Raw genomic sequence first — 26,614 nt, 5'->3', positions numbered from 1 at the left:
GAGGGGCCAGGGGGCCGGGAGAGGGGTTGGGGGGGGGGGGCACAAAAAGGAAAAAGTCCTTTCTATCAGTTGATCAGTTTTTTTTGTATCTGTCACAGCAGTAGCATTCTTTGCCCAGACATTTTGGAGAGTGGCGACTAAAGTGGACGCACCCTGGACATACAAACTGACACATCTTCAGCACATCTGTGGTCCCCTCGTAATAGAGACACGCCTGTGGCTCAACGTCACCTGGCTCAAGCCCCATTTCCCGTACTTGCTCCCTGGCTTTCAATGAAGCCGAGAGGTGAAACAACCCGAACGCTGTAACAACAATTGGTATCCTTTTCCGTTTGTGCCTCTCCCCAGCTTAGTGGGTGCATATTATACCCATGAAAACTTTACCTCGACTTTACGTAAGTTCTCGACTGTGTCTTTATAGTCAATAGTAGTAAGACCAAATTCACGGTTTGTAACGGGGGGGGGGGGGACGCCCCCCCCCCCCGTGACGAGCCGTGTACACGCTTTGTAACGGGTGGGGACCTCCCCCCCCCCCATGACGATCCGTGAGGTACATTTTTGAGGTCGAAAATTTTTTTCTCTCAATTCTGAGGGACAAAAACTTGTAAAAATTTTCTCGATTTGTGCCGGGGACAAAAACTTGTAAAATTTCTCAAATTTTTGGGGGACAAAAACTTGTTAAATTTTTGTCAATTTTGTGCGGTGAGAAAAACTTGTGAAATTTTTGCCAAATTTGTTTGGTGGGCGAAAACTTAGGATATTTCCAGCTATTTTGTGCGGGGGATAAAAACTTGTAAAAATTTTCTCGATTTGTGCCGGGGACAAAAACTTTTTTCTCAAATTTGTGGGGGACAAAAACTCGTAAAATTTAAAATTATTGCCAATTTTGTTTGGCGGGTAAACACTTAGGATATTTCCAGCTATTTTGTGCGGGGGATAAAAACTTGTAAAAATTTCACAGTTTTGTGGAATTATTGAAAAACTTGAAAAAATTTCTTGGGGTCCATTTCTTGGGGTCCATTAAGTTGATTTTAAAGTTTAAAAATTCCTAAACCCTATTTTAGTCAAACAGACTGTTTATGGGTTTTTCAAAAACAGGTAACTGACTTACCTTTTCTTTATTTCGATCTCCTGATAAGTTTTATGTCCACATTCTATAAGTTTCAGGTCATAAATCTACATTTAAACCAAAATGGAGTCCAATTCTGCTGGTTTTGATCCAACATCTGGTTTTAATTTGATAGTTTTATTGACCATATGTTATCCCAGATTAGGGAGTGTGGGCAGATTAGAAAACCAATAAAACTTAAGTGCCAGGGCTCCAAATTGAAAATTTTTGTGTCTGGTATGAAGTTTGCGGCGTCAGAGTTGAAAAGTGTGCAACTTTGCAGAGAATAAGGAAGAAAAATACGTATGAATTGGACAAAATAAATGCTCAAAACTATGTGAAATGTTCCAAAAGAGTACTGAAAAATGTTTGAAAATGTGCGGTAAAGCAATTCATCTACCACGTTTAAATGACGGGAGAGTTAGAAATCGAGAAAAAAATTGTGTATTTTTAGAGTAAAAATTGATGTTTTTGGACAATTTTTTGCAAAATACTTCCACAAAAAGCAATTCCATTATGCACAAATTGTTTTGCACTGTGAAAGACAACAGGTGCAGACCGGTAAGTTGTGTAACACAAGGTGTTTGAGGGATAATGCAAATGTGATCACGTAAAATAGTGTAAAACTTGGGGAAATTATAAAAAATAACGAAATTTTAATTGGAAAAACTGATGTCCGACTGAACCTTACTGCGTAACCTAGGCGAAATGATAGTATGAGCAGTGTATTTCCCTTAAATACTTGAGGAAACTAAATTCTTTTTTTGTGAAGGAAATTCTGTTTTTTTCCTTACTTTAATAAACAGTTTTCGTTTTCTCTTTTTTGTTCTCTTATTAATTTCATAGCACTAACAATAACTATAGCTGTGTGTCTATAATGTTCATCTATTTTTCTCCAATCTGGACTTGTTTTACCGACCTCTGATTTGTTGAGAGCTGACTGAAGATTAATTTTAAACTTGTGCATATGACAAAGTTTGTTTTTGATTTCTTGTTTCGCAAGTTTTGGTCTCGGCGTTTGTGATTGGTTGGCCGAGTTTTAGGAATTGTTATGTCTAATACATGTTCCTACATGTGTCTTTCAATTACATAAGCAATTCAGTGTGCTCGTCTCCGACTCTCTGATTGGTCAGTCGAGATTGAGTTTTATTACTGTCTCGCACATGTTTGAGCAAGTGTTTTTTTATTGTCAAAGACAAGGTGTGGTCTCCTTTATTACCATAAGCAATTCAGTGTTTTCGTCTCCGACTCTCTTATTGGTCAGTCGAGTTTGAGTTTGATTACTGTCTCGCAAATGTTTGAACAAGTGTTGTTTTATTGTTAAAGACAAGGTGTGGTCACAAGTTTGAGTTTGTGTTTTAAAAGAAAGTAGTATGTCGTCGTCTCAAGATTACTTTGATTTTTATCACGATATAGCGCATTCTGAAAAACAATATGTAGTTGCCTGTGTGAAAACATATGATAATACAGGAACTTATATATCGCTGAAACTTTTCAAGAAAGAAAACGCAGACAACGAATTTCGTTTCAACCAAAAACTCATTCTCTCTATGCAGGAATTGGAGCAAGTGGGAGAAAATATTGATGCTATTAGAAGAATAACTCTCTCAAAATTTGCGAACGAGCAGAGCAGCTCTGGCAAAAGGAAGCTACGGCCTGGTTCCAGTTTAGAAACGAATGGTCAAAGTCGTAGCTGCAGATTCAAAAAATCAAAAAATTCTCAGAGAGTGATAAAGAGAATTAAATAGCAAAAGAAAATAGTTGAAGCAATGTTTGAACGTACGACTGGAAATTTTCGACAATTCCAAAGACTTTTTCGATATTTTATTTGCAATAGTGAGCCTCAATTTTGATTCTAATCTTACACAAAACTTCGCATACAGCCAGCACAAAAATGCAGATCATTGCAAAATACAACAATTTCATTACCATGTCATTGCTTCGGTTAATCAATTACCGCAGTCCTTCAAGGATACTTTTTCTAAACCATATACAATACCATGTCTCCTCACTTGTTTTCAACTGCTCATTCGGGGGTCTTCTCACATAGTGCATTATGGCGAAGTGATGGAAAAACTTCAAGAGGCAGCCAGTTACAACGACCAGCACAATCTAGCTGTTTCAAATTCTAAGAAAAAGTTACCAAATGTAAACATGATAATGACACAGGATGTTCAAACGCAAACTGACTTTTTACCTACTTGCACGATTGATAGATTTTATAGTATTTATAATGGTGGTATGTACGGTGAGTTTTCCAAAATACTTGATATATTAAACAGTAGCTATGGTTGTTTGCATGTTGATAATAGTTTGATTTTGATAAATTTTAATATGGAATCGAAATCTTTTAATAAAAAAATGGTCTTGTTCTCTTGTCTATGAAGAAAGAATTGGGCAAAAAAAGTTAATTAAAAATGTTAGAGCATATGGTTAGCAAAGCGTAGCAAATCATTATCATTCATATTCATAACCAAACATCACACGTGCAATGTAAAAGCAAAAAAGTCCACAGAGTTTTGAGTTTTAATTTTGAATTGGCTGAAGTTTGATTATTTGAGTTACTTCATTGTAAAATTTTAACAGTCGGCAATACAATAAATGGCAGTTTTGTATCGGGATTCCAAGCGGATCTGTCAAATAAACTTTGTTTTTGTGAAACAAAAGAACCATCCAATGACTTCCTGCATGTTGCGACGTTGAAGCATTGACTATGATAAATCCTTATCTTGTTAACTTTGGGAAATTGTCCGCTGCAAAAACTCCATAAAAATAATATTTCAAATGAATACATTTTCCCAAAAAATAGCGTATTTCATCACTATCCGTCTGTGGGGTATGTGATAATCAAATTTTTTGTCACCTTTCTTTCCGAATTAACATAAAATAATGAGCTTCTTTCACCCAGAAATAGAATTTCTACGTTGGCTGCCAATGCTCCGTCAAATGTAAGTTGAACTGAAATTGAGCAATTTGTAAGTTCTGGATGAATGAAATCTTGAGAAGCCTCTTGCGTTGATGTTAAATCAGAAGCTAGAATAAAATGATTGGGATAATTGACCAGAGTTATGCCATGCCCACCATTGTCAAGAAAAACCAGGGTTCCAGAGTATTGAAGTAAATGCGGTGGTTAAAATTTGTTGAGACCGGAGTTCCAACAATAGGTTGACCATTTCGATAAACATCAATTTGGCTCAAATTGAATTTCTTGTAGTGAAAAGGATTAGTGCGATTAGTTCCGAGGTATGCTTGATTTGTTGCCATCGCAATTAGCATACGTCGTACAGGTTCTTTCGAGAAAATAACCTCAGTTGTAGCTTATTCCAGCTGTAGCTAAAAAAGATCTTGGTAATACTTCTGTATAGCGATACACGGCAGATGTTTTTAGTAGAGTTTTCTCAATTGCCGTCAAAACATGATCCGCTTCTGTCATTTTTCTAACGTAGAGATTAGCTTCAATTATTCTAACTTTGTAATGTTTGTTTGACTCTGAAGTTACAACAAAATCATTTGTAGACCTTCTAAATGAAAATCGCAGAGTAACACCACTAAGTAAGTGTTTATCACAAGTTAAAATATCACTCGCCGGCCTTCCAATAAAATAGTTTTCCTGGGAATTAGCAACCAGAGCTTTTCTGGCCACTACGTTGTCCGCGCGACCGTCGGTGCCATCAATTTTAGCCGGCTCATCCTCGTAATATTATCCCTGACAAACTAGCCATGTGTTTTTTGCACTTTTTCTTGAAGAAAATTCGGTTTCAATGAATGCTTTGTCTGCATAATTTCCGTTTGTATTGGAAATTCTAACATCGTTAGCAGATACAGTGCATTCTGAAAATAAAGAATGTAATGCGTTGTTGCTAAAGTATGACCCGTCTGTATTTATAGCATCAGTTCCTGTTCTTAAATCGCCATCATTGTTTCGGGAAATTTTACATTTAATTTCAAGGAGAAGTTTCTGTAAATCTATGAATTTGTTCCTGTCACCCAAAACTTCAAACTCAAGCATTGGACCGTCCGGGGAATATGATGGCCCAACTTTTTGAGTAAAAGCATTGTCAAAAGTAATAAGCTGAGGCTGTTTTTCAAACAAATCAAGTGTGGTGTGCGTGTTACCTCTGCGGGCAGTAAATTAGTAATCATTTTGAACTTTAGAAAAGAAATTTGACCGACTTCTCGTCAAAGGCTTCTTCTTACGAATACCTTGTTTTGGCTTTTCACCGTTGGATTTTAATTTACGTATTCTTTTTGATACGCCCACTTGTTATCTTACAGTTTTTTGCACAGTCGATTTTAATGCTTGTTTTGGAGACTTTGTTTTTTTAACAACCTCTACCAGCTCAGGAGCTGCTTGAACAATTAATTCACGTCCAATCTTTTCGGCTACAGGTCAAAGAAACTTTCTTGCAATCGGTAATGCCGCTCTGCTAATACCTGCTGCTAAAGCCCCAAAACCACTTCCTCGTTGACGATAGTGTCCTGAAGAGTATGGTGACACCAATTGCTGTTGATAGTAGGCTTCCATTTAGTCGAATTTTTTAAAATTTAAAGTCAAAATAAGTTTTCCTGATCCAGCGAATGGAACTAATTCTCCAGTTTCAGTCCGCAATTGAATTTCAATTGAGTTATGCCATGCCCACCTTTGTCAAGAAAAACCAGGGTTCCAGAGCATTGAAGTAAATGCGGTGGTTAAAAGTTGTTGAGACCGGAGTTCCCAAAATAGGTTGACCATTTCAATAAACATCAATTTGGCTCAAATTGAATTTCTGGTAAGGAAAAGGATTAGTGCGATTAGTTCCGAGGTATGCTTGATTTGCTGCCATCGCAATTAGCATACGTTGTACAGGTTCTTTCCAGAAAATAACCTCAGTTGTAGCTTATTCCAGTTGTAGCTAAAAAAGATCTTGGTAATACTTCTGTATAGCGATACACGGCAGGTGTTTTTAGTAGAGTTTTCTCAATTGCCGTCAAAACATGATCCGCTATTGTCATTTTTCTAACGTAGAGATTAGCTTCAATTATTCTAACTTTGTAATGTTTTTTTTACTCTGAAATTACAGCAAAATCATTTGTAGACCTTCTAAGTAAGTGTTTATCACAAGTTAAGATATCACTCGCCGGCCTTCCAATAAAATAGTTTTCTTGGGAATTAACAATCAGAGCTTTTCTGGCCGCTACGTCGTCCGCGCGACCGTCGGTGCCATCAATTTTAGCCGGCTCATCCTCGTAATATTATCCCTGACAAACTAGCCATGTGTTGTTTGCAGTTTTTCTTGAAGAAAATTCGGTTTCAATGAATGCTTTGTCTGCATAATTTCCGTTTGTATTGGAAATTCTAACATCGTTAGCAGATACAGTGCATTCTGAAAATAAAGAATGTAATGCGTTGTTGCTAAAGTATGACCCGTCTGTATTTATAGCATCAGTTCCTGTTCTTAAATCGCCATCATTGTTTCGGGAAATTTTACATTTAATTTCAAGGAGAAGTTTCTGTAATTCTATGAAATTGTTCCTGTCACCCAAAACTTCAAACTCAAGCATTGGACCGTCCGGGGAATATGATGGCCCAAATTTTTGAGTAAAAGCATTGTCAAAAGTAATAAGCTGAGGCTGTGTTTCAAACAAATCAAATGCGGTGTGTGTTGTCTCTGCGGGCAGTAAATTAGTAATCATTTTGAACTTTTGAAAAAAAATTTGACCGACTTCTCGTCAAAGGCTTCTTCTTACGAATACCTTGTTTTGGTTTTTCACCGTTGGGTTTTAATTTACGTATTCTTTTTGATCCACCCACTTGTTTTCTTACAGTTTTTTGCACAGTCGATTTTAATGCTTATTTTGGAGACTTTGTCTTTGTAACAACCTCTACCAGCTCAGGAGCTGCTTGAACAATTAATTCATGTCCAATCTTTTTGGCTACAGGCCAAAGAAACTTTCTTGCAATCGGTAATGCCGCTCTGCCAATACCTGCTGCTAAAGCCCCAAAACCACTTCCTCGTTGACGATAGTGTCCTGAAGAGTATGGTGACACCGATTGCTGTTGATAGTAGGCTTCCATTTAGTCGAATGTTTTAAAATTTAAAGTCAAAATAAGTTTTCCTGTTCCAGCGAATGGAACTAATTCTCCAGTTTCGGTCCGCAATTGAATTTCAATTGAGTTATGCCATGCCCACCTTTGTCAAGAAAAACCAGGGTTCCAGAGTATTGAAGTAAATGCGGTGGTTAAAAGTTGTTGAGACCGGAGTTCCAACAATAGGTTGACCATTTCGATAAACATCAATTTGGCTCAAATTGAATTTCTGGTAGTGAAAAGGATTAGTGCGATTAGTTCCGAGGTATGCTTGATTTGCTGCCATCGCAATTAGCATACGTCGTACAGGTTCTTTCGAGAAAATAACCTCAGTTGTAGCTTATTCCAGTTGTAGCTAAAAAAGATCTTGGTAATACTTCTGTATAGCGATACACGGCTGTGTAAATTGATAGACATCAATTTGGCTCAAATTGAATTTCTGGTAGTGAAGAGGATTAGTGCGATTAGTTCCGAGGTATGCTTGATTTGTTGCCATCGCAATTTACGTATTCTTTTTGATCCGCCCACTTGTTTTCTTACAGTTTTTTTGCACAGTCGATTTTAATGCTTGTTTTGGAGACTTTGTCTTTGTAACAACCTCTACCAGCTCAGGAGCTGCTTGAACAATTAATTCATTTCCAATCTTTTTGGCTACAGGCCAAAGAAACTTTCTTGCAATCGGTAATGCCGCTCTGCCAATACCTGCTGCTAAAGCTCCAAAACCACTTCCTCGTTGACGATAGTGTCCTGAAGAGTATGGTGACACCGATTGTTGTTGATAGTACGCTTCCATTTAGTCGAATTTTTTAAAATTTAAAGTCAAAATAAGTTTTCCTGTTCCAACGAATGAAACTAATTCTCCAGTTTCGGTCGGCAATTGAATTTCAATTGAGTTATGCCATGCCCACCTTTGTCAAGAAAAACCAGGGTTCCAGAGTATTGAAGTAAATGCGGTGGTTAAAAGTTGTTGAGACCGGAGTTCCAACAATAGGTTGACCATTTCGATAAACATCAATTTGGCTCAAATTGAATTTCTGGTAGTGAAAAGGATTAGTGCGATTAGTTCCGAGGTATGCTTGATTTGTTGCCATCGCAATTTACGTATTCTTTTTGATCCGCCCACTTGTTTTCTTACAGTTTTTTGCACAGTCGATTTTAATGCTTGTTTTGGAGACTTTGTCGTTGCAACAACCTCTACCAGCTCAGGAGCTGCTTGAACACTTAATTCACGTCCAATCTTTTTGGCTACAGGCCAAAGAAACTTTCTTGCAATCGGTAATGCCGCTCTGCCAATACCTGCTGCTAAAGCCCCAAAACCATTTCCTCGTTGACGATAGTGTCCTAAAAAGTATGGTGACACCCATTGCTGTTGATAGTAGGCTTCCATTTGGTCGAATTTTTTAAAATTTAAAGTCAAAATAACTTTTCCTGTTCCAGCGAATGGAACTAATTCTCCAGTTTTGGTTCGCAATTGAATTTCAATTGAATGAAAATTTTTTGATAGTAACTTTTTGTATTCCAAGTTGCTGAAAACAATTCTGTGTGTTGGCTCTATATCGCAGGGGCTACCGTTTTTCAGTCGTTGTTTTGAATCAATGACTCGAATTGGAGGTGCTTTGGTATCACCTACGTGTTGATACTCAATTACGTTAACGTAAATAAAAATTAGTTGCTTCCCTGCAGACAAATCAAAAGGATAATCGCCAACAAAATCAACAAATTTTTTTCCTCGTCATCAGCCATGGTCAGATTTTCAAAAGTATCCAACATTTTGTATCCAATATGATAACCAGACCCATACTGTTGAAACCTAGTATGCTTGGAATTTCGTTATCCGGAAAAGTAATTGCTTCGTTTATACCAAAAAAAGAGGAACAAAACTCCGTTGATTTTGTTGAATTGATAGTCAAAATGAGACCATCCGGTAGCTGTTTTTAAGGATCTCAAATGATGGTCACGGTTTTCATAGGAACCAGTTCCAATAATAGCTCGTTCTCCTCCGTATGGTCGGGAGACAGCATCGAATGGAATACTTTTCTCATAAAACTTAAGGCCTTCAGAAGTTAGGCCTTCAAAACTTAAGGCCTTCAAAACTTAAGGCCTTATCTTTTAATCACTTTTGTTCACTTGATTTATTTTTGTCGGGAAGATAATTTCACTTAGTGCAACTCGCCAATCCCCCTCCAAATTAATTTCTTCTTTGAAATTTTTGAATGAGGACAAGGTGTTTTGAGGAAAAATTTTCATAGAGGCTGATGAAAATAAGTGAACCGTGAATTCATTCATGTTTTGTTGTTTCACTACTGTTGTCTCAAACTTTGACCAACTCTACTTCATAAGATTTTCCCTTGACTGGCTCTTGGGATGCGTCAATGAGACTATAAGTAGAGGGAATTGTTGTAGGTATATCGTATATCTCAAAAACTTCGTTGGTAAATGTCTGCTTGTATCCTTTTCTAAAAGGAAGATCCGCTTTTGATATTCGCACAAAGTCCCCAACGTAAAACTTTGGTCGGCGAACTAGATTTGCTGAATCATTAAAAGTTAATGATATCAAGTAAGGAACGTCTTTCTTTGTCACTTTATTCGGCGCCAATTTCATTACTCTGTTGACTCTAGAGTTAATGGTTTGTACTAAGCTCTGGAATTGATTAATATACGAGTGTGTACATTTGTCCTCTAAATACTTGTATATCAAATTCTTGAGCGATCGTATATTTCTTTCCGCAAATGCTGATTTTTTTCTCGCTGAAAGTTTTATAAACTTCGATTTCATTTTTCTGACATAGAGTGCTGAAGGAGCCCTTATATTCTGCAGCAGCATCTACCCACACTTTTTAGGTCGCTTGTTCCTTATCATTTTCTCAAACGCATCTGCTGTTGTTGTGGCGTACTTTGATTTTAAGGGTTCGACTCGTAGATAACGTGAGAGACAGTCCACCGCAACCAATAAATATTTTACATCTTTGTTCTCTTTTGCTAGTTTATCCACATGTGTCAAGCCTATTGACTAAATTTCGTTTATATCGTAGGTATAACCTTCATTGTTGGAAACTTTATTCTATACTTTTTCTGCTTTGTGTGGGCATTTTTGCCCTCGAGTAACAATTTCACTTTACTTGGTTTCAAGTTTGTGATTCTATGTAGATTTTTTACACTTCCGTATGCTGCGGGACCTTTCATATATTTTAACTCAAGCAATTTTTTCTCATTCGTCGAAAGACTCCAAGTCCTTCTCCTCTTGCTGAGTTCTGTCTTCCTTCGAAGTTTCGAAACCAGTTCCGGCGTCTGAGGATTCTTCTGTAAGTAATTGACTGGTTTCATTGTGCTTGATTCCTTTTGGCGAAATAGTTTTCATTTTCTTTTTTGGTTTGACAGTTCTTTGAGTTCTTTTCCGGATCGCAATTTTAGCATTTCTGTTGATCCCCAAGTCTTCTTTAATGTCTAAAACCTCAAGAATCTTAAAATAATCTGGATTACTTAGTTTTTTAGTTGGTTGTTGCAAATCATAGAGAAAAATAGGGACATTTATTCCTGGTGCTGTTTCGTCGACAATGAAATTTTCGTCTATAGCAACCTTTTTTGACTCTTTAATGAGGCTAACTATTTTCTCCGTCCTGGTAAAATTCGCTGGCGCTAAAACGTTAAGATTTTGAAGAATTTTGTTCGCAATTTTTTTTGACAACTCAGTGTGATCAATTGTTTCCCTTGTATCTAAAACTTCTTGGTACTCTTTTTTAGTGTTTTCATTTGGTCGCATACAAATTTAAAAGGAAAATTGAGCACCGGTATGCTGAACACTGGGATCACTAGAATTTGTGAGGTATACGGTTGCTCTCCCATAAACTGATTTTTGGGAATCAAAATAAATTCTTCAGCAGTTGACATAGTTTAACTCAAATGAATGAAACATAATTTTATAATGAGTTGAATCAATTCGAAACCGGTTTTTGTTAGAAAAAATGCTCGTCGTTTATCCTTTGAAGACTTTTTCTTGAGAACACTTTCAAATATGGGTCTGTATTTTTCTAATTCTCTTACTTTCACTCTAACATGACCCAGCAAGACATTGTGAAGACATTCACATAAAACCAGTATAACATCACTATCACAATTACGCAGGTATTTCCTTAACTGTTTTCGTTGCAAATGCACCATTTGCTTCAGTATAGATAATTTTTCTTTTTCATTGTTTAGAGGGGTTGCTTCTGCTTTATCAGATGGAAGATAGAACACTGTAGTACCGGGCTCAGTAATATTTGAACAGTATCGTAAACAATCAGAAGTTTTTGGATCAAGATCGATAAGCAAATACCCAAATGGTTCTTTCGTTGCCAATTGATAGCAATGTTTTAAAAATTTAACAAGATTTAACTGCTTGCCTAAAAATTCGACTTGTTGAATATCGCGGGCTGATTTGAACAAAATGATGTGTGATGTGTTCAAGTCTATGGTACGAGACCACTTGCTCTGCTGTTAAAGATTGTGCTTTATGTAAATAACATTAATGTTTTTGTGGCGCCCTGCGCCACAAAAAGTTCTAAATTGGCATACTTTTTGAAAATAACTCCAAGTTTTTGCTCCATTTTGATGTACATTTGTTGCATTTCTCGGTATAAAAATATAATGTTGTTAAATTTCGGGTAAAATGTGTTACCACTCTACATTTTGAAAATTAACTCTGTTTTGCCACAACCTGAGGGCCCTACAACGGCCATGAAGACTCTATCTTGCGTAGATATAATTTTATTCATTGTCTTGGATTTGGTAAAATGTATCCGACTAAATTTGACAATATGGATATCCAAACTGCGATTTCTTCACAATTTGGTTTTAACACGGTTAACTTCACAAAACAAAGGGATATTAGCAGTAATATAACAAACATTGAAACATTTGCACAAAAAATGCAACTTCTGAGCGTGGCAAAGTTGTTTGGTTACAAAATTTCCAAGACGACTTGCTGCTACTTTCTTTTTCAAAATAATTTTCCTCTACAACAGCGTAAACTTGATCGGTTGTTACTCCCTCCATCTCAACACAAAATAAAAATTTGTTAAAAAAGTATAAATTGGATATAAGTTTACATAAAACAACTCATAGCAATTAAACTCAGTTAGAAAGTCATTGATATGAACCATGAAGCACTCAGAGAGTCTCTCAGTTTTGTTATAATGAACAATTTTGTGCACTCTTTCTTCCTTCACCAAGTGTTGAATCTCTTTTGGAAGTGAAGGATCGTTTTTGTCAATTTCTTCACCAACCGGGGGCTTCGACATCAGTAAGAGTTTCGGAGGACAGACTCTGGGTTGTTTTTTTGACGTTCTGCTTTCTCCAATGAAGAAAAGGTTCAACATAATACACTAAATGAGTGAATGAGCGAATTTCGTCCTCAGTCAGCAACAATTTAACTTTTCTCTGTAAAAACTGGTTTCCGGTTTTTATGGTTTCGTATTTGGAAATTGAAAGACTCAGATTCCCGTCCCCCGTAATCAAGGCACAAATTGTTGAACTCGGTGACAACGGTGCCTCCATTTTCGTCGATTCCTCTCTCACTGGTCAACCAGTTGAAATAGAAAATGGCTTTTTCCTTTGCACAATGTTTGTTGAAATTGTTTTTGCCATTTGAAAGATTTTGACAATTTTTTGTAAAGTAGTTCACAGATATCGAAGGACACTCAAGCGAATTAAGATCACTGAAAGGGCATTCAAGTAATTCTGACAAAAACTTAATTTTTTTTGCTCCCCTAGCGTAGAATATTGCACCAAGATTCCGCAAGCGAACGCTTTGAATTATTTGTGTTAGATAAATATAGGGATAATTTCCTATGTACCAATCAATACCGTGCAAAATTCTACTCAACCAACTGAAAGATTGCTTTTGTTGAGTTGTTAACTCACTATAACTTGTTGGTGGTAAAAATGACACGCATTCAAGGTAGTCTTCAGTACAAATTCCAAACTCATAACAATAAATTTTTCTTTTCTGTGACGAAATCCTTCAACGTCTAACACAACCGTTTTGCTGCTCAGCATTCGAATAAGTGAAAAATTGACGGATGAAAAATCTTTATATATAAGCAAAATTATATTCCCGGCAAATGCCCGCTAAAACAGTTGCAGCTTTTCCACAGAAGCATATAAGAATAACCAGGTCCTTGGTTATATGTTTTGTATATGAAACCACCTGCATCGTGTAAAATAGCGTGCAAACGTAAAATTTTTGATACTTTTAGATACTTGTCGAGAGATGTATTGTCGATGCCAATTAGAACTCCATATGGACGCAACTTAAGAGCAATATCATGATCAAAGCAGTCCAACTCACTAAAATATTCACTTGCTGCCAGGAAATAGTTTAATCTTACTGATATTTCAGGATAAGATGTAGAAATGGATAAGTATTTGTCGTGAATGTTTTCCAAGCAGTTTCTACAAAGAACTGGTTGATCAAAACGCATGCCAAGTCTTTTTTTTCACTTACCAAACTGCAACTCAACAACGTTTTTAATGCTTTTCTCTGAAGAGTCTAAACCATTTATTATTAACAATCATTAGTCAACGAGCGAATAAGATTTTGTCATTCTAATAATAGCGACAGACTAACTTATCGGGTGTTGAATTTTGTAATTTCAAACACTAAGAATCAATAACCGCAATGCTAACTGCATGTTGTTTTTGTTTGTCCATGAATTCTCCAATTGGTTATGATTAGACATAGAACAACGCATTCGCTTACTGTCTGTAGGCACTCTCCTTTCGCCTTACTAGACCTAAGGTTAAATTTCTAAATATGCTGTATTTTGATTGGCTAAGATAAAAACAAAATATCTCCAATTATTATGCTCTACGTGACAAGTATAGCTATTGCTGGTTTCTGATTGGCTAAGATAAGAACCAAATATATCCAACTATTATGCTCTACGTGACAAGTATAGTTATTGCTGTTTTCTGATTGGCTAAGAGAAAAACCAAATATATCCAACTATTATGCTTTACGTGACAAGTATGTTTTTGAGCTGTTCTTAGAAGCAACACGCCTAAACATGTAGCAAAGCAATTGAATACCAAAAATCAGTTTCTTTCAATTCTTGCATACTGCTTGGTTGTTCACAAAATCCAAATCTTTGCTCTACAACAAACTTAAAATTGTTTGCAAACTCTTTTCACAGTCTTTCCTCATTTCTTTTTCTCTTTCTCCACTATTGATAACAATCTGATTATTCTCGAAACGAGATTGATACAAAATTCTTAATTTTTAGAACAAATTGTTTTATCTTTCGATTATATAGAAAACCTGACCAAAATTTTCACGACCTGACAAACTACCACAACAAATCTTTAACTGCGACATCGTCTTCAAAGTTTGAACATGTCTCCGGTGGCAATTATTCTGAAAAAATAGGCTAATCCCGATTTGAGAACAATAGCATATGGAACTTACAAAAAAGAGAAAGTCGTTATTGTTAAACAAGAGTTGCGGGACAATGAGTGGATTACAATTGACCACATGGCGCTACCAATTGTAATTTTTGACTACATTCAATCATTCAGATTTGAAAAGCCGCTGATGAAAGGAGCACAGTACACGATCGATCATGTTACCGGCTACGTAAGGGAATTTGTTTTCAATCCAGAGACGATAGATGAAAATGTTAGGAAAATTCTTTACGACTATGATATCAAAGAGATTCCTCTATACAAAAATCAGGAGGGCTATTGGAGGGACCTGGAAAATATCGATAGTTTTTGGTGGACTCCAAATAGCCCCGAAAGTCCAGACATTACAACTTGGTCAAATTCTCCCCTACCAGACTCAACGCCAACTCCCTCAACTCCCAAGGTAGCGGAAAATTCCATAATTGCCAGCAGCAGTCTTGAGACGCCACCAGTGAGCCTTTGCTTTGCTCCAAAGAAACGAAAACTTGATAACAACTTCTAATACTCAATCAAAGACATTGTTTCTTTTGTTTCTGAGATCTTCTAGTGTGAAAATTATTTTGTTAGTATTGTTTGTTCCGTGTTATATAGCCTAACATTTCTTTCCATTTTTCGTCCCAACGCACATTGTTCCACTTGAAATTGAATTTTATGCTTTCACTACATATTTAATTTATACACAGTAACGACTATGCACATTCTATTGAACGCGCTATATCGTGACAGAAATCAAAGTACGAGACGACGACATACTACTTTCTTTTCAAACACAAACTCAAACTTGCGACCACACCTTGTCTTTAACAATAAAACAACACTTGTTCAAACATGTGCGAGACAGTAATCAAACTCAAACTCGACTGACCAATAAGAGAGTCGGAGACGAGTACACTGAATTGCTTATGGTAATAAAGGAGACCACACCTTGTCTTTGACAATAATACAACACTTGCTCAAACACTTGCGAGACAGTAATAAAACTCAAAGTCGACTGACCAATCAGAGAGTCAGAGAAGAGCACACTGAATTGCTTATGTAATTGAATGACACATGTAGGCACATGTAGTAGACATAACAGTTCCTAAAACTCGGCCAACCAATCACAAACGCCGAGACCAAAACTTGCGAAACAAAATCAAAAACAAACTTTGTCATATGTACAAGTTTAAAATTAGTCTTCACTCAGCTCTCAACAAATCAGAGGTCGGCAAAACAAGTCGAGATTGGATAAAAATAGATGAACAATATAGACATAGTTTTTTCCAGTTAAAATTTCGTCATTCTTTATAATTTCCCCAAGTTTTACACTATTTTACGTGATCACATTTGCATTATCCCTCAAACACCTTGTGTTACACAACTTACCGGTCTGCACCTGTTGTCATTCACATTGCAAAACAATTTGCGCATAATGGAGTTGCTTTTTGTGGAAGTATTTTGCATAAAATTGTCCAAATACATCAATTTTCACTCTAAAAATACACAATTTTTTTCTCGATTTCTAACTCTCCCGTCATTTAAACGTGGTAGATGAATTGCTTTACGGCACATTTTCAAACATTTTTCAGTACTCTTTTGGAACATTTCACATAGTTTTGAGCATTTATTTTGTCCATTTCATACGTATATTTCTTCCTTATTCTCTGCAAAGTTGCACTCTTTTCAACTCTGACGCCGCAAACTTCATACCAGACACAAAAATTCTCAATTTGGAGCCCTGGCACTTAAGTTTTATTGGTTTTCTAATCTGCCCACACTCCCTAATCTGGGATAACATATGGTCAATAAAACTATCAAATTAAAACCAGATGTTGGATCAAAACCAGCAGAACTGGACTCCATTTTGGTTTAAATGTAGATTTATGACCTGAAACTTATAGAATGTGGACATAAAACTTATCAGGAGATCGAAATAAAGAAAAGGTAAGTCAGTTACATGTTTTTGAAAAACCCATAAACAGTCTGTTTGACTAAAATAGGGTTTAAGAATTTTTAAACTTTAAAATCAACTTAATGGACCCCAAGAAATGGACCCCAAGAAATTTTTTCAATAATTCCACAAAACTGCGAAATTTTTACAAGTTTTTATCCCCCGCACAAAATAGCTGGAAATATCCTAAGTTTTTAGCCACCAAACAAAATTGGCAAAAATTTTACGAGTTTTTGTCCCCCACAAATTTGAGAAAAAAGTTTTTGTCACCGGCACAAATCGAGAAAATTTTTAAAGTTTTTATCCCCCGCACAAAATAGCTGGAAATATCCTAAGTTTTCGCCCGCCAAACAAATTTGGCAAAAAATTCACAAGTTTTTCTCACCGCACAAAATTGACAAAAATTTTACAAGTTTTTGTCCCCCAAAAATTTGAGAGCTTTTACAAGTTTTTGTCCCCCAAAAATGTGAGAAATTTTACAAGTTTTTGTCCTCGGCACAAATCGAGAAAATTTTTACAAGTTTTTGTCCCTCTGCCAAAAATGAGAGAAAAAAAATTTCGACCTCAAAAATGTACCTCACGGATCGTCATGTGGGGGGACGTCCCCACCCGTTACAAAGCGTGTACACGGCTCGTCACGGGGGGACGTCCCCCCCCCGTTACAAACCTTGAATTTGGTCTTACTACTATTGACTATAAAGACACAGTCAAGAACTTACGTAAAGTCGAGGTAAAGTTTTCATGGGTATGTCAACGCATTTTATATCAACGTTTCGATTCGATCTGGCTATGATTTAATGAAACCCTACAATAGTTACTTTATGGTTTTGCGCGTTACCCCCCCCCCCACCCACGAAACTAGAAACTAGAGTCCCCTATTATGTATTATCGACCATGACCATGATTGGGGGTATTGGGGGCTATAATGGGGACAATTGACCACAGAGCTGCCGGAGCTTTATCCCTGAAATTAACGGGGAAAACAGTGAATAGAAAAGAGTGAATAAACATGAATTGCACGTTCAATGCTTTTGCGGACAAAGTGTAATTTAAGATGTGTACAAAAAAGCAATTTTAAGATATAAAACGTGAAGTAATGGTGGATTAACTTATTTTCACTTTCTTTTTTAATTACACCATCAAAACTATTTTTTACTTTCAATTTTTTTTACTTTCAATTACAACATTATCTTTTATTTTTAAACTCTTGGACACTCTTGTTTCTTGTGTTTATACCCGTAAATTATATACTTATTGAGCGGGGCTCTAACTTTGTGTAAAATCCTTTTTTTACACTCTTTACACTTTTCCGCGTTGATTAACGAATAATACTTTTTCATTAAAAGCAGTTACTATACGGGTGGTAATTTAAGAGTGTAATTTAAATATTTAAAATTGATTAAGTTAGGATTCACATATTTTTACACTCTTTTAAATACACCATTAAAACTATTTTGTACTCTTTTAGTTACACCAATTAAATTTTTTTTCGCATTGAATTATGTCATCAAAATTTTGTTTAAACTCTTCTGTTTTCACGATTAACACTTCTTTTCTTTCTGTTTTACACTCTTTTTCTTATGTTTACACCCGTAAATTACACTTTGCCAACTTTATTAAACAGAGCATTAAATATTTATATTTGCACTCTTTACACTTGTTTCCGCGCTATTTGTTCAAAAGGAACGAGTCATATTATACCCAGGTTTGCATAATATTTTATAACTAAACTCTTACTAAACAATCTCTAACAGCATATTCCACTGATCAATTCGACACATTCAACGCATTTCTTACAAAATTTTGTGCTTGCGCCCACTCACTTCTCGGCCAGGTCTTTCGCAAAATTAGTGAAAATCTTAAATATTTTTTTGATTGCAGGCACTGATAGTTTGACTCAAGAGGGCTTCAATCAGTGAAAACAGAGAAAAAAGTAGACAAAACAATGTAATTCTATTGTTTTTGAGGTGTAAAAAATGAACTAAGTAAAAGGAAACTAGTTAGGAGGTATAAAAGTTGTAGCAGAAAGCGTGCACTAAAATTAGAAACAATGTATTTTAATTGATATTTTAAGAGTGTAATGTGAGTGTAGTAAAGAGTGTGAAGATTTTCAAAAATGTGTAATTTGCTCAAAATTACAATCTTGCAATCTTTTCACTGCTTATTGAGATTGGAATTTGCTTTACCTCCCTATTTTAGCTTAATTATGGTGAACTACCGATGGACGCCCGGCCTGGAGAAAATAGACTTCATAAAACTAATGTCAAAACACATGCAGTTATCTCAAGACTGCGAAGTATGAGTTGTTCACATTTTGGTCCATATTTTCAGAGTTTATTGATCTCTATCTCAATCAATAATTTTCTAAGGAAGAGGCAGAATTGTGGCTTAAAGAAGCGGTTGAGTTGAAAAAAAATCAAAAACTTATAGCTCTTTAAAATTAATGAAACTTTGAATATGGGCAATAAAAGATTCCATTTAGCACAAAAAATAATAAAAAAGTATATTCGACGTATATATTATCTGACGATGATGTTCCGAACTCTATCACTACCAACCTTTACCAAATTTTTTATGGACTACAGGACATACGCCGACAATAATCAAAACGTGTCACACTCAGATAAAATTATTTTTGTGAGTAATTCTGTTAAATTTGTTATTCCAAAATCTGCATACAGTGTTATGTAAAAACCGTTAAACGAATTACTTCTCGTACTGAACCTAATTGCTCGTAATATATTTAAAAATCTGACAAAACTTTACAGAAATAGCATTCGGAAAAGATACAGAAACCTTCAAATACAAAAAAATGTTTTATGCAGCAAAAAATGACATGTTCTATATATATATATATATATATATATATATATGTATATATATATATATATATATATATATATATAGATAGATAGATAGATAAAAACCCATGTCTAACCTGAGTCTTTGTTATCATTATTTCAGTGTGGGAATTAATCAATAAAACTATTTTGCTAAAGAGTACTCAAAAACATAGCAACAAAAGCGGCAAAATTTTAGTTTTCTAAGAATTTGCGAGGGCAAAATAGGCCACTGGATCAAGACAGTTAGACTGCCGTGCGGGTATATTTTCAGGAAAAAATTCCAATGAAGCCGTTGCCTTTTCATCATTTTACCATTCATAGCTGCCCATTGCAGGCCAAAAAAGTAAAAAAAAACATTTGAGATGCCTTTCTAAAAAATCGTTATTTTGCAGCATTTAACGGCTGCTCTCATTCTATGACAAGCAAAATTTTTACACCACCCAATTTGTTTCATTTGTTTCAAACCCGTCCGGGTATAACGTTTTTGATGCTAGTTTTTTTTTAAACCTGTAGTATAAGCTGTACTTATTGGATTATGCCCAATAACCAATTGTCGAGCTTCGTTGTTCTTAACCATACTGTTTTGCTCAAGTTTTCCCAATAAGACTAAAGAGGGCTTCAATCAGTGAAAACAGTGCAAAAATAGACTAAACAATGCAGTTCTATTGTTTTTAGGTGTAAAAAATGAACTAAGTAAAAGGAAACTAGTTAGGAGGTATAAAAGTTGTAGCAGAAAGCGTGCACTAAAATTAGAAACAATGTATTTTAAATGTTGTTTTAAGAGTGTAATGTGAGTGTAGTAAAGAGTGTGAAGATTTTCAAAAGTGTGTAATTTGCTCAAAATTACAATCTTGCAATCTTTTCACTTCTTATTGAGATTAGAAGTTGCTTTACATCCCTATTTCAGCTTTAATTATGGTGAACTACCGACGGACGCCCGGCCTGGAGAAAATAGACTTTATAAAACTAAATATCAAAACACATGCAGTTATCTCAAGACTGCGAATCATGAATTTTTCACATTTTGGTCCATGTTTTCATAGTTTATTGATCTCTATCTCAATCAATAATTTTTTAAAGAAGAGGCAGAATTGTGGCTTAAAGAAGCAGTTGAGTTGAAAAAAATCAAAAACCTATAGCTCTTAAAAATTAATGAAACTTTGAATGTGGGCAATAAAAGATTCCATTTAGCACAAAAAAAAATAAAAAAATATATTTGACGTATATATTATCTGACGATAATGTTCCAAACTCTATCACTACCAACCTTTACCCAATTTTTTTGTGGACTACAGGAAATAGGCCGACAATAATCAAAACGTTTCACACTCGGATAAAATTATTTTTATAAGTAATTCTGATAAATTTATTATTCCAAAATCTGCATACAGTGTTATGTAAAAACGTTAAACGAATTACTTCTCGTACTGTACTTAATTGCTCGTAGTGTACTTAAAATTCTGACAAGACTTTAAAGAAATAGCATTCGCAAAAGTTACCGTACATTCAAAAACAAAAAAATGTTTTTTAAAGCAAAAAATTGACATGTTCTATAAATATATATATATATATATATATATATATATATATATATATATATATATATATATTATATATATATATATATATATATATATATATATATATAAACCTGCGTCTTTGTTATCAATATTTCAGTGTGAGAATTAATCATTAGAACTATTTTGCTAAAAGCGTACTCAAAAAACATAGCAACAAAAGCGGCAAAATTTTTGGTTTTCTAAGAGTTTGCGAGGGCAAAATAGGCCGCTGGATCAAGACAGGTAGACTGCCGTGCGGGTAATTTTTTAGGAAAATATTCCATTGAAGCCGTTGCCTCTTCATCATTTTACCATTCATAGCTGCCCAATGCAGGCCAAAGAAAGTAAAAAAAACATTTGAGATGCTTTCTTAAAAAAATCTTTATTTTGCAGCATTTAACGGCTGCTCTCATGCCTATGACAAGCAAAGTTTTACACGGCCCAGTTTGTTTTATTGTTTTCAAAACCCGTCCGGAATATAACGTTTTTCTGCTAGTTTTTTTAAAACTGTAGTATAAGCTATACTTATCATTGGATTACCTGACTCTCCATTATGCCCAATAACCAATTGTCGAGCTTTATTGTTCTTAACCATATTGTTTCGCTCAAGTTTTCCAACAAGACTGCGTTAAAACAAGTACATTTCCCTTGAGTTTTGGTTTGCAAATCAAATACAAAAAGTAAAATCCAATTATCTGAAAGTTAAGTCTATAGTAGCCGACTGTTCTATCGCATGCAACATTAATAACCAGAATAAATAAGGATTATATTTCGGCAAATCAAACAAAATTTGAAGACGGAGTTTGATTTTTGGGGGTCTTTAACTCAATTAGGGTCTTCAGTTGCATTCAATAAAATTGAATCTAAGCTGGCTCCGATTAACGCCAAATAGAGAAAAAGACTGAATCTGTATTTTGAGCAAACTTTCTTCTATTTTGGACTTCAATTCCTCAGAGAGAGTGTTTGAGAATATGTTTTAAGTTCGTAATCTTTTCGACCTTTTCAAAGGTAGATAGGCTATACCATCATTAAGGTTTCCGGCAACAAACACAGCAAAGAACTATTACGTTCAACAATGAGTTTCTCTTTACAACGCACTGTATGTGTGTTGATGAACTGACTAGATCAGCAATGTATATCAATGAAATATCTATTTTGCTAAATAGCCTTTCCACTATCAATATTCACATTCAAAACTCTAATTTTGCTCTATTTTCTATTTTTGTTCTACATTCTTCGGTCATATCTTAAATTTGGCGTAAAAGAGCGATCAGAAGGTTCCCAAATATTCCAGACTTTAAATGTTTTACGTAAGCAATGCATGGCTCTTCAGAATCTGCGTTTTCTTCAAAATCCGTTTAAAATTTTTTGCGCCTGTGCGACCAACCCCGATAATATTTAACGTTAGATTCTTCTTATCGAAATATGGGTTTTCATTTTGAGACACTCGTTGGTAAATTACATGGTGTAGCTGAAATGCGAAAGGGAATACCTCTTTATGTTAGTTCGAAAAGTTTTCTAAAAGTTTTTACAAGCATCCTCTGCAATGTTTCAAAAGTATCCTCTCAGTTAATATGAGAGTAATTTGAAAAAAAAAAACACTTAAATTGAATCTTTCAAGAGCAGCTTACAAGTTCTGTTACACGTTGATAATTACACGTTGAAAGTTTAAGTTCGGTGGACTTTTTTTAATCGATGATATAGAAAAAAGTTAGTCCCACCTTGTCTTCTGTTTCTCTTTTGAACATTGTTACCAGCTAATTCATCACTGAATACAATACTGGCTAACCAGAGTCCGGTAATTAATAGAGTTGATGATAAAAATGCTCGCATTTTTGGTGAAAATCACTGTGTGCTAATTATAAGAGATAATAGACAGAACCTAAGTCTTCCTTGTAACTTGTAATCGCAGAGACTATCGAGCCTGAATAAGAAAAAATCAGAAAGAGTCCATGACCTGATTCAGAGTAATCCAGATAAAATCCTATTTTTGACCTCGATGTCAATAACGACAATGCCCAACCAAAATTTGTTCAAAAAAGACCGTATTGGGTCCAATGAAAAAATCTATAAAGACTTCAGCTCGATTTTAATCGGAAACGGGACAGTGTAATTCTGGTCTAGTCATAACTAGCCCTCCAACCCCCTCCCCCTTTTATGAGTTTGCAGTTTTTTCGTAGGTTTTGTCTTAGCATCATAGCCGAAACCTGGACACTCGAGAATCTCTGAATTAAGCCTGATGGACTCTGGAAGTTTGGTAGATGTTATGTAATAGAACTCAGAATTAGTTTCAGCTGTTTAAGATTGACCGAAAGCTAAAGCGATAATTGAAATTTGTATTTCTAATTGTTTACCAGTAACAACAATAGAATTTATTTACACAGAGAAATGTAAACTACTGAAGTTTTAAATAGTACTGAAACAAGTTAAAAGCCGTCGCATGGCATAAAATTTCACAATCTCACGAAGTTTTGCCTCTTACAAAAGTAAAATTTCACAAAGTTTTTACGGGTCTTTTCCGTTTGTGCCCCCCCCCAGTACGTTATGCTCCCCCCAGTTATAGAGAACGTGCCCCTACATAGTAAATCATTATGAAAAAATATGGCACGTGCGTCTGGGGGGTGCAAATAATATGCTCCCACTAAGCTGGGGGGGGGGGGACACAAACGGAAAAGATCCGTTTTTCCTTTTAACATTGAGTTGTAATTAGTAAATTTTGCAATTTTGAGACATTTCGGACAATTTTGGCAATACCTCGTCACATACTTTTAGATTGTTTCTGATTTCAGCGTTGAGAAATTGCAATACGTTAAGAGCATTGACTGCATTGACAACATAAGTATAAACTTAGTCACCCGTTCTCTCGGATAAGGTTGCCATTGTTGGTTTTAAATTTGTGAGTTTTTGCGCTTTGAGCTTGATAGATTTTTGTGCAAAATTACATTACTTAGCAAAACTGCACATGCTGTTGTTCAGGCGGTTTTCGTGTTTTTGTGGACAACAGTAGCAATAACTCGTCACCAATTTTCACATTGTGGAGCTTTTGTTCATGAGTAAAAAATGTGGACACAGGTTGCGAAGAACCAATTTGTCACAGTATCTGCGGGTAAACATAAATTTCGTTCACGATTCTGAAAATGTAATTAGGTTAAATTTTATTGATAGAATTTTATTATTATTTATTTTTTACCCAATTCAAAGACTTCATGATTTTTGTTAACAGTGATATAATTAATTGAAAAACCGCTAACTGCGGTGTGAATCCACAATTTGTTTTGCAATGGGAATTTTACTAATAAAAATGACTTAAACTCAGTTAGCACAACACAAAAGTTGACAATGATCCGCGAAGGAAAATCAAATTCAACTCTTACTTAATTTTAGCAGACCATTTAGGGAAAAAATGAATTCGAAAATTTCTGATAACTTCGTAACAGTATTATTAGCAACTTTCTTTGTTTTTACAGGACCAGTAATGACGTTAATATGAACTGAACATTCAAAGTTTACGGACAGACATATAGAACCTAATGAAGAAACAAAAATGACATGATGGAGGTTATGACTCCTAATTTCAGCTGAAATAAGCGTCGATATTAGATACATCTGCACCAGAGATAAAAGTGTGGCTGTTGATTTGAAGACGCGTCCAGAAAGAAGATGTTTGTAGTTTTTACTTAGGTTTACAACCAGATATCAAATCTGCAGAGCTTTTGTATTCGGAATTTTAAGAGTTACACCAAAGCGACATCTTTCAATTGTTCGTTTGGAATTACAAGCAGCGACATTCCGCTGAAATGAAAAGAGCGGTATTGTCAAGTAACATGAAATAAAGATACATAACTGCAATTTTTAATGGCCTCATTAACAGTATACAATTAAAGCATATCTCTCAAAAAACACATATTTGTAGTCAATAGAGTTGGTGAAAAACTGAATGTATCGGATGTATCTCTGCGGAAACATTTGATCGTTATTAATAACTTATCGGTCTTTAGAACAGGAGCAAAATAGTTTGCGAATTTCACGACAAGTTAAAAATTTGACCGGACTAATCAAATTAAACTTCAGTTTCTCTGGGATCAAAAAACAAACCGCCGATAATACACACACGCTTAACACTCTTAACACTGTCTAAAAACAAAACTGGACACTTTGTGGAAGCAGTTTTGAAGCTTCAGTGGAATAGAGAAAACGTTGCCAAATGTTCTGCTAGCATTGAGCCAAACTAATCCGTCAACAAAAAATAGTTGCCATTAAAAAAACCAATGCAATGAAATTTTTTTGGTTTTTCAATCCAATAAGAGTTTATGGACGAATCGAAATATCTGAATTAAAGCTCTAAACAACATTTCAATAAAGCAGCAAAGTATTGCATTTTTTTGTTTTAAAAATGGCCTTTTTGTGGCAAAAGACAAGATAATCGAAACTCAATTGAGCTTTCAAACCAAGAATGCAATAATGTTACTTTAGAGGACTCACGTTTCTGAACTAATCTTGAGTTTTGAGCACAAAACCAATTCTTGAAAACCTTTAAACTGTCAGAAACGTTTTTCGTCAACAGTATCCGATCTCAGGTAAGAATATTTTAAACTAAAAGGAGGAATAGATTTATAGCGCTGCACATAGAGAAGTGATGTACGGGCTGCCTCAATAGAAAAACTGTTTCCTATTCAAACTTCTTAAAATTTTGAAGTGAACTACTTTAACCTACTATTTTGAAGTGAACTACAAGAAAACTTGGTCGGAAAAATGAAAAATGACAAAAATTGATTACTTAACGTTAAATATAGGGCGGAGAAACAAAAAAGCTTTTATCTTTTCACCTACCTGACTGTAGAAGTACATATGGAGATTAAACAGAAAGTGAACCCAAATTGAAAACTGTCCAAATTCTTTTCTTTTATGTTCAATTGATCAAAGAAGCCAGCCAACCCAGGCCTAGTCCTCGACTTATGAAAAGACTTTAAAACTCTAGTAGGGGGCCAATATTGACAATAATCACAGGGTCGAGCTTCCTAGTTAAAGTCGAGCTAGTATCTCTTCATGGGTTGAGCAAAAGTCATTTCATAACCAACAAATTCGAATTACGGTCTTTTCATGGGTCCATCATTAGTATTCTCATAAGTCTGTTTTTTTCAGAATTCGAAATTTTTGTTTTTTTCTGCTTCTGTACACGCAGATGCAGAATAGGAGCAAGACTAAATAGCTTTGCGCCAGAGCAGTCCAAATTAGGAAACATTAGGAAAACTGCCAAAAGCCTTAAGAATTTCGTCAAATTTTGAGATAAAGAGTTATGGCAACTTGAATAATTACCACATTACTTGATTCAATGAAACCAGCTAGTTCAAGTGTATTGGTCTTAGTCCCATTAGCCTTGACAAAATGTCGGTGTTATTCAGTTTGTTTTCCCTTACAAAATTCTGAGCTATCTTTAAAAAATAATGCAGGTTTTTGTGCGTTTTGTGGCTCTTCTGAATCTTAAGAGATGAAGGAGCAAACATGCTGACTACTTTATATGAAACATTGTACGTAAAAAATTGATGGCAGAAAAAAACAGACTTATGAAAAGACCAACGATGGACCCTTGAATAGACTTTAACTCGACTTGATTTGAAAGAATTGTGTCGAACTTAAATCTAGCCGAGATTTTGCGAAAAATCTGAG

At 35.2% G+C, this 26,614-nt stretch overlaps 1 protein-coding gene across 3 annotated transcripts; it reads right to left on the bottom strand.

The window, feature by feature from the left end:
* Positions 1 to 23,280, bottom strand: LOC142342483 (uncharacterized). Of its 3 annotated transcripts, none has more exons than XM_075393823.1 (3): positions 23,184 to 23,280; positions 22,669 to 22,871; positions 1 to 303 (listed from the first exon to the last, which is right to left on the bottom strand). In XM_075393823.1, exons 2-3 carry the CDS (start codon positions 22,778 to 22,780, stop codon positions 74 to 76), a joined length of 342 nt encoding a protein of 113 aa, XP_075249938.1. In that variant the 5' UTR covers positions 22,781 to 22,871; positions 23,184 to 23,280; the 3' UTR covers positions 1 to 73. The 3 variants fall into 3 exon arrangements, with proteins under 3 accessions (XP_075249938.1, XP_075249937.1, XP_075249939.1); XM_075393822.1 differs by having other exon boundaries at positions 23,193 to 23,269; XM_075393824.1 differs by having other exon boundaries at positions 22,669 to 22,904; positions 23,193 to 23,268.
* Between the last annotated feature and the right edge of the window lie 3,334 nt (positions 23,281 to 26,614).

This window comes from Convolutriloba macropyga, chromosome 7, assembly GCF_964194025.1.
Source record: "Convolutriloba macropyga chromosome 7, txConMacr16.3, whole genome shotgun sequence".
NCBI lineage: Eukaryota > Metazoa > Xenacoelomorpha > Acoela > Convolutidae > Convolutriloba > Convolutriloba macropyga.
Note: the sequence above shows the minus strand (reverse complement) of the source record. Positions and strands in the feature narration are given on the sequence as shown.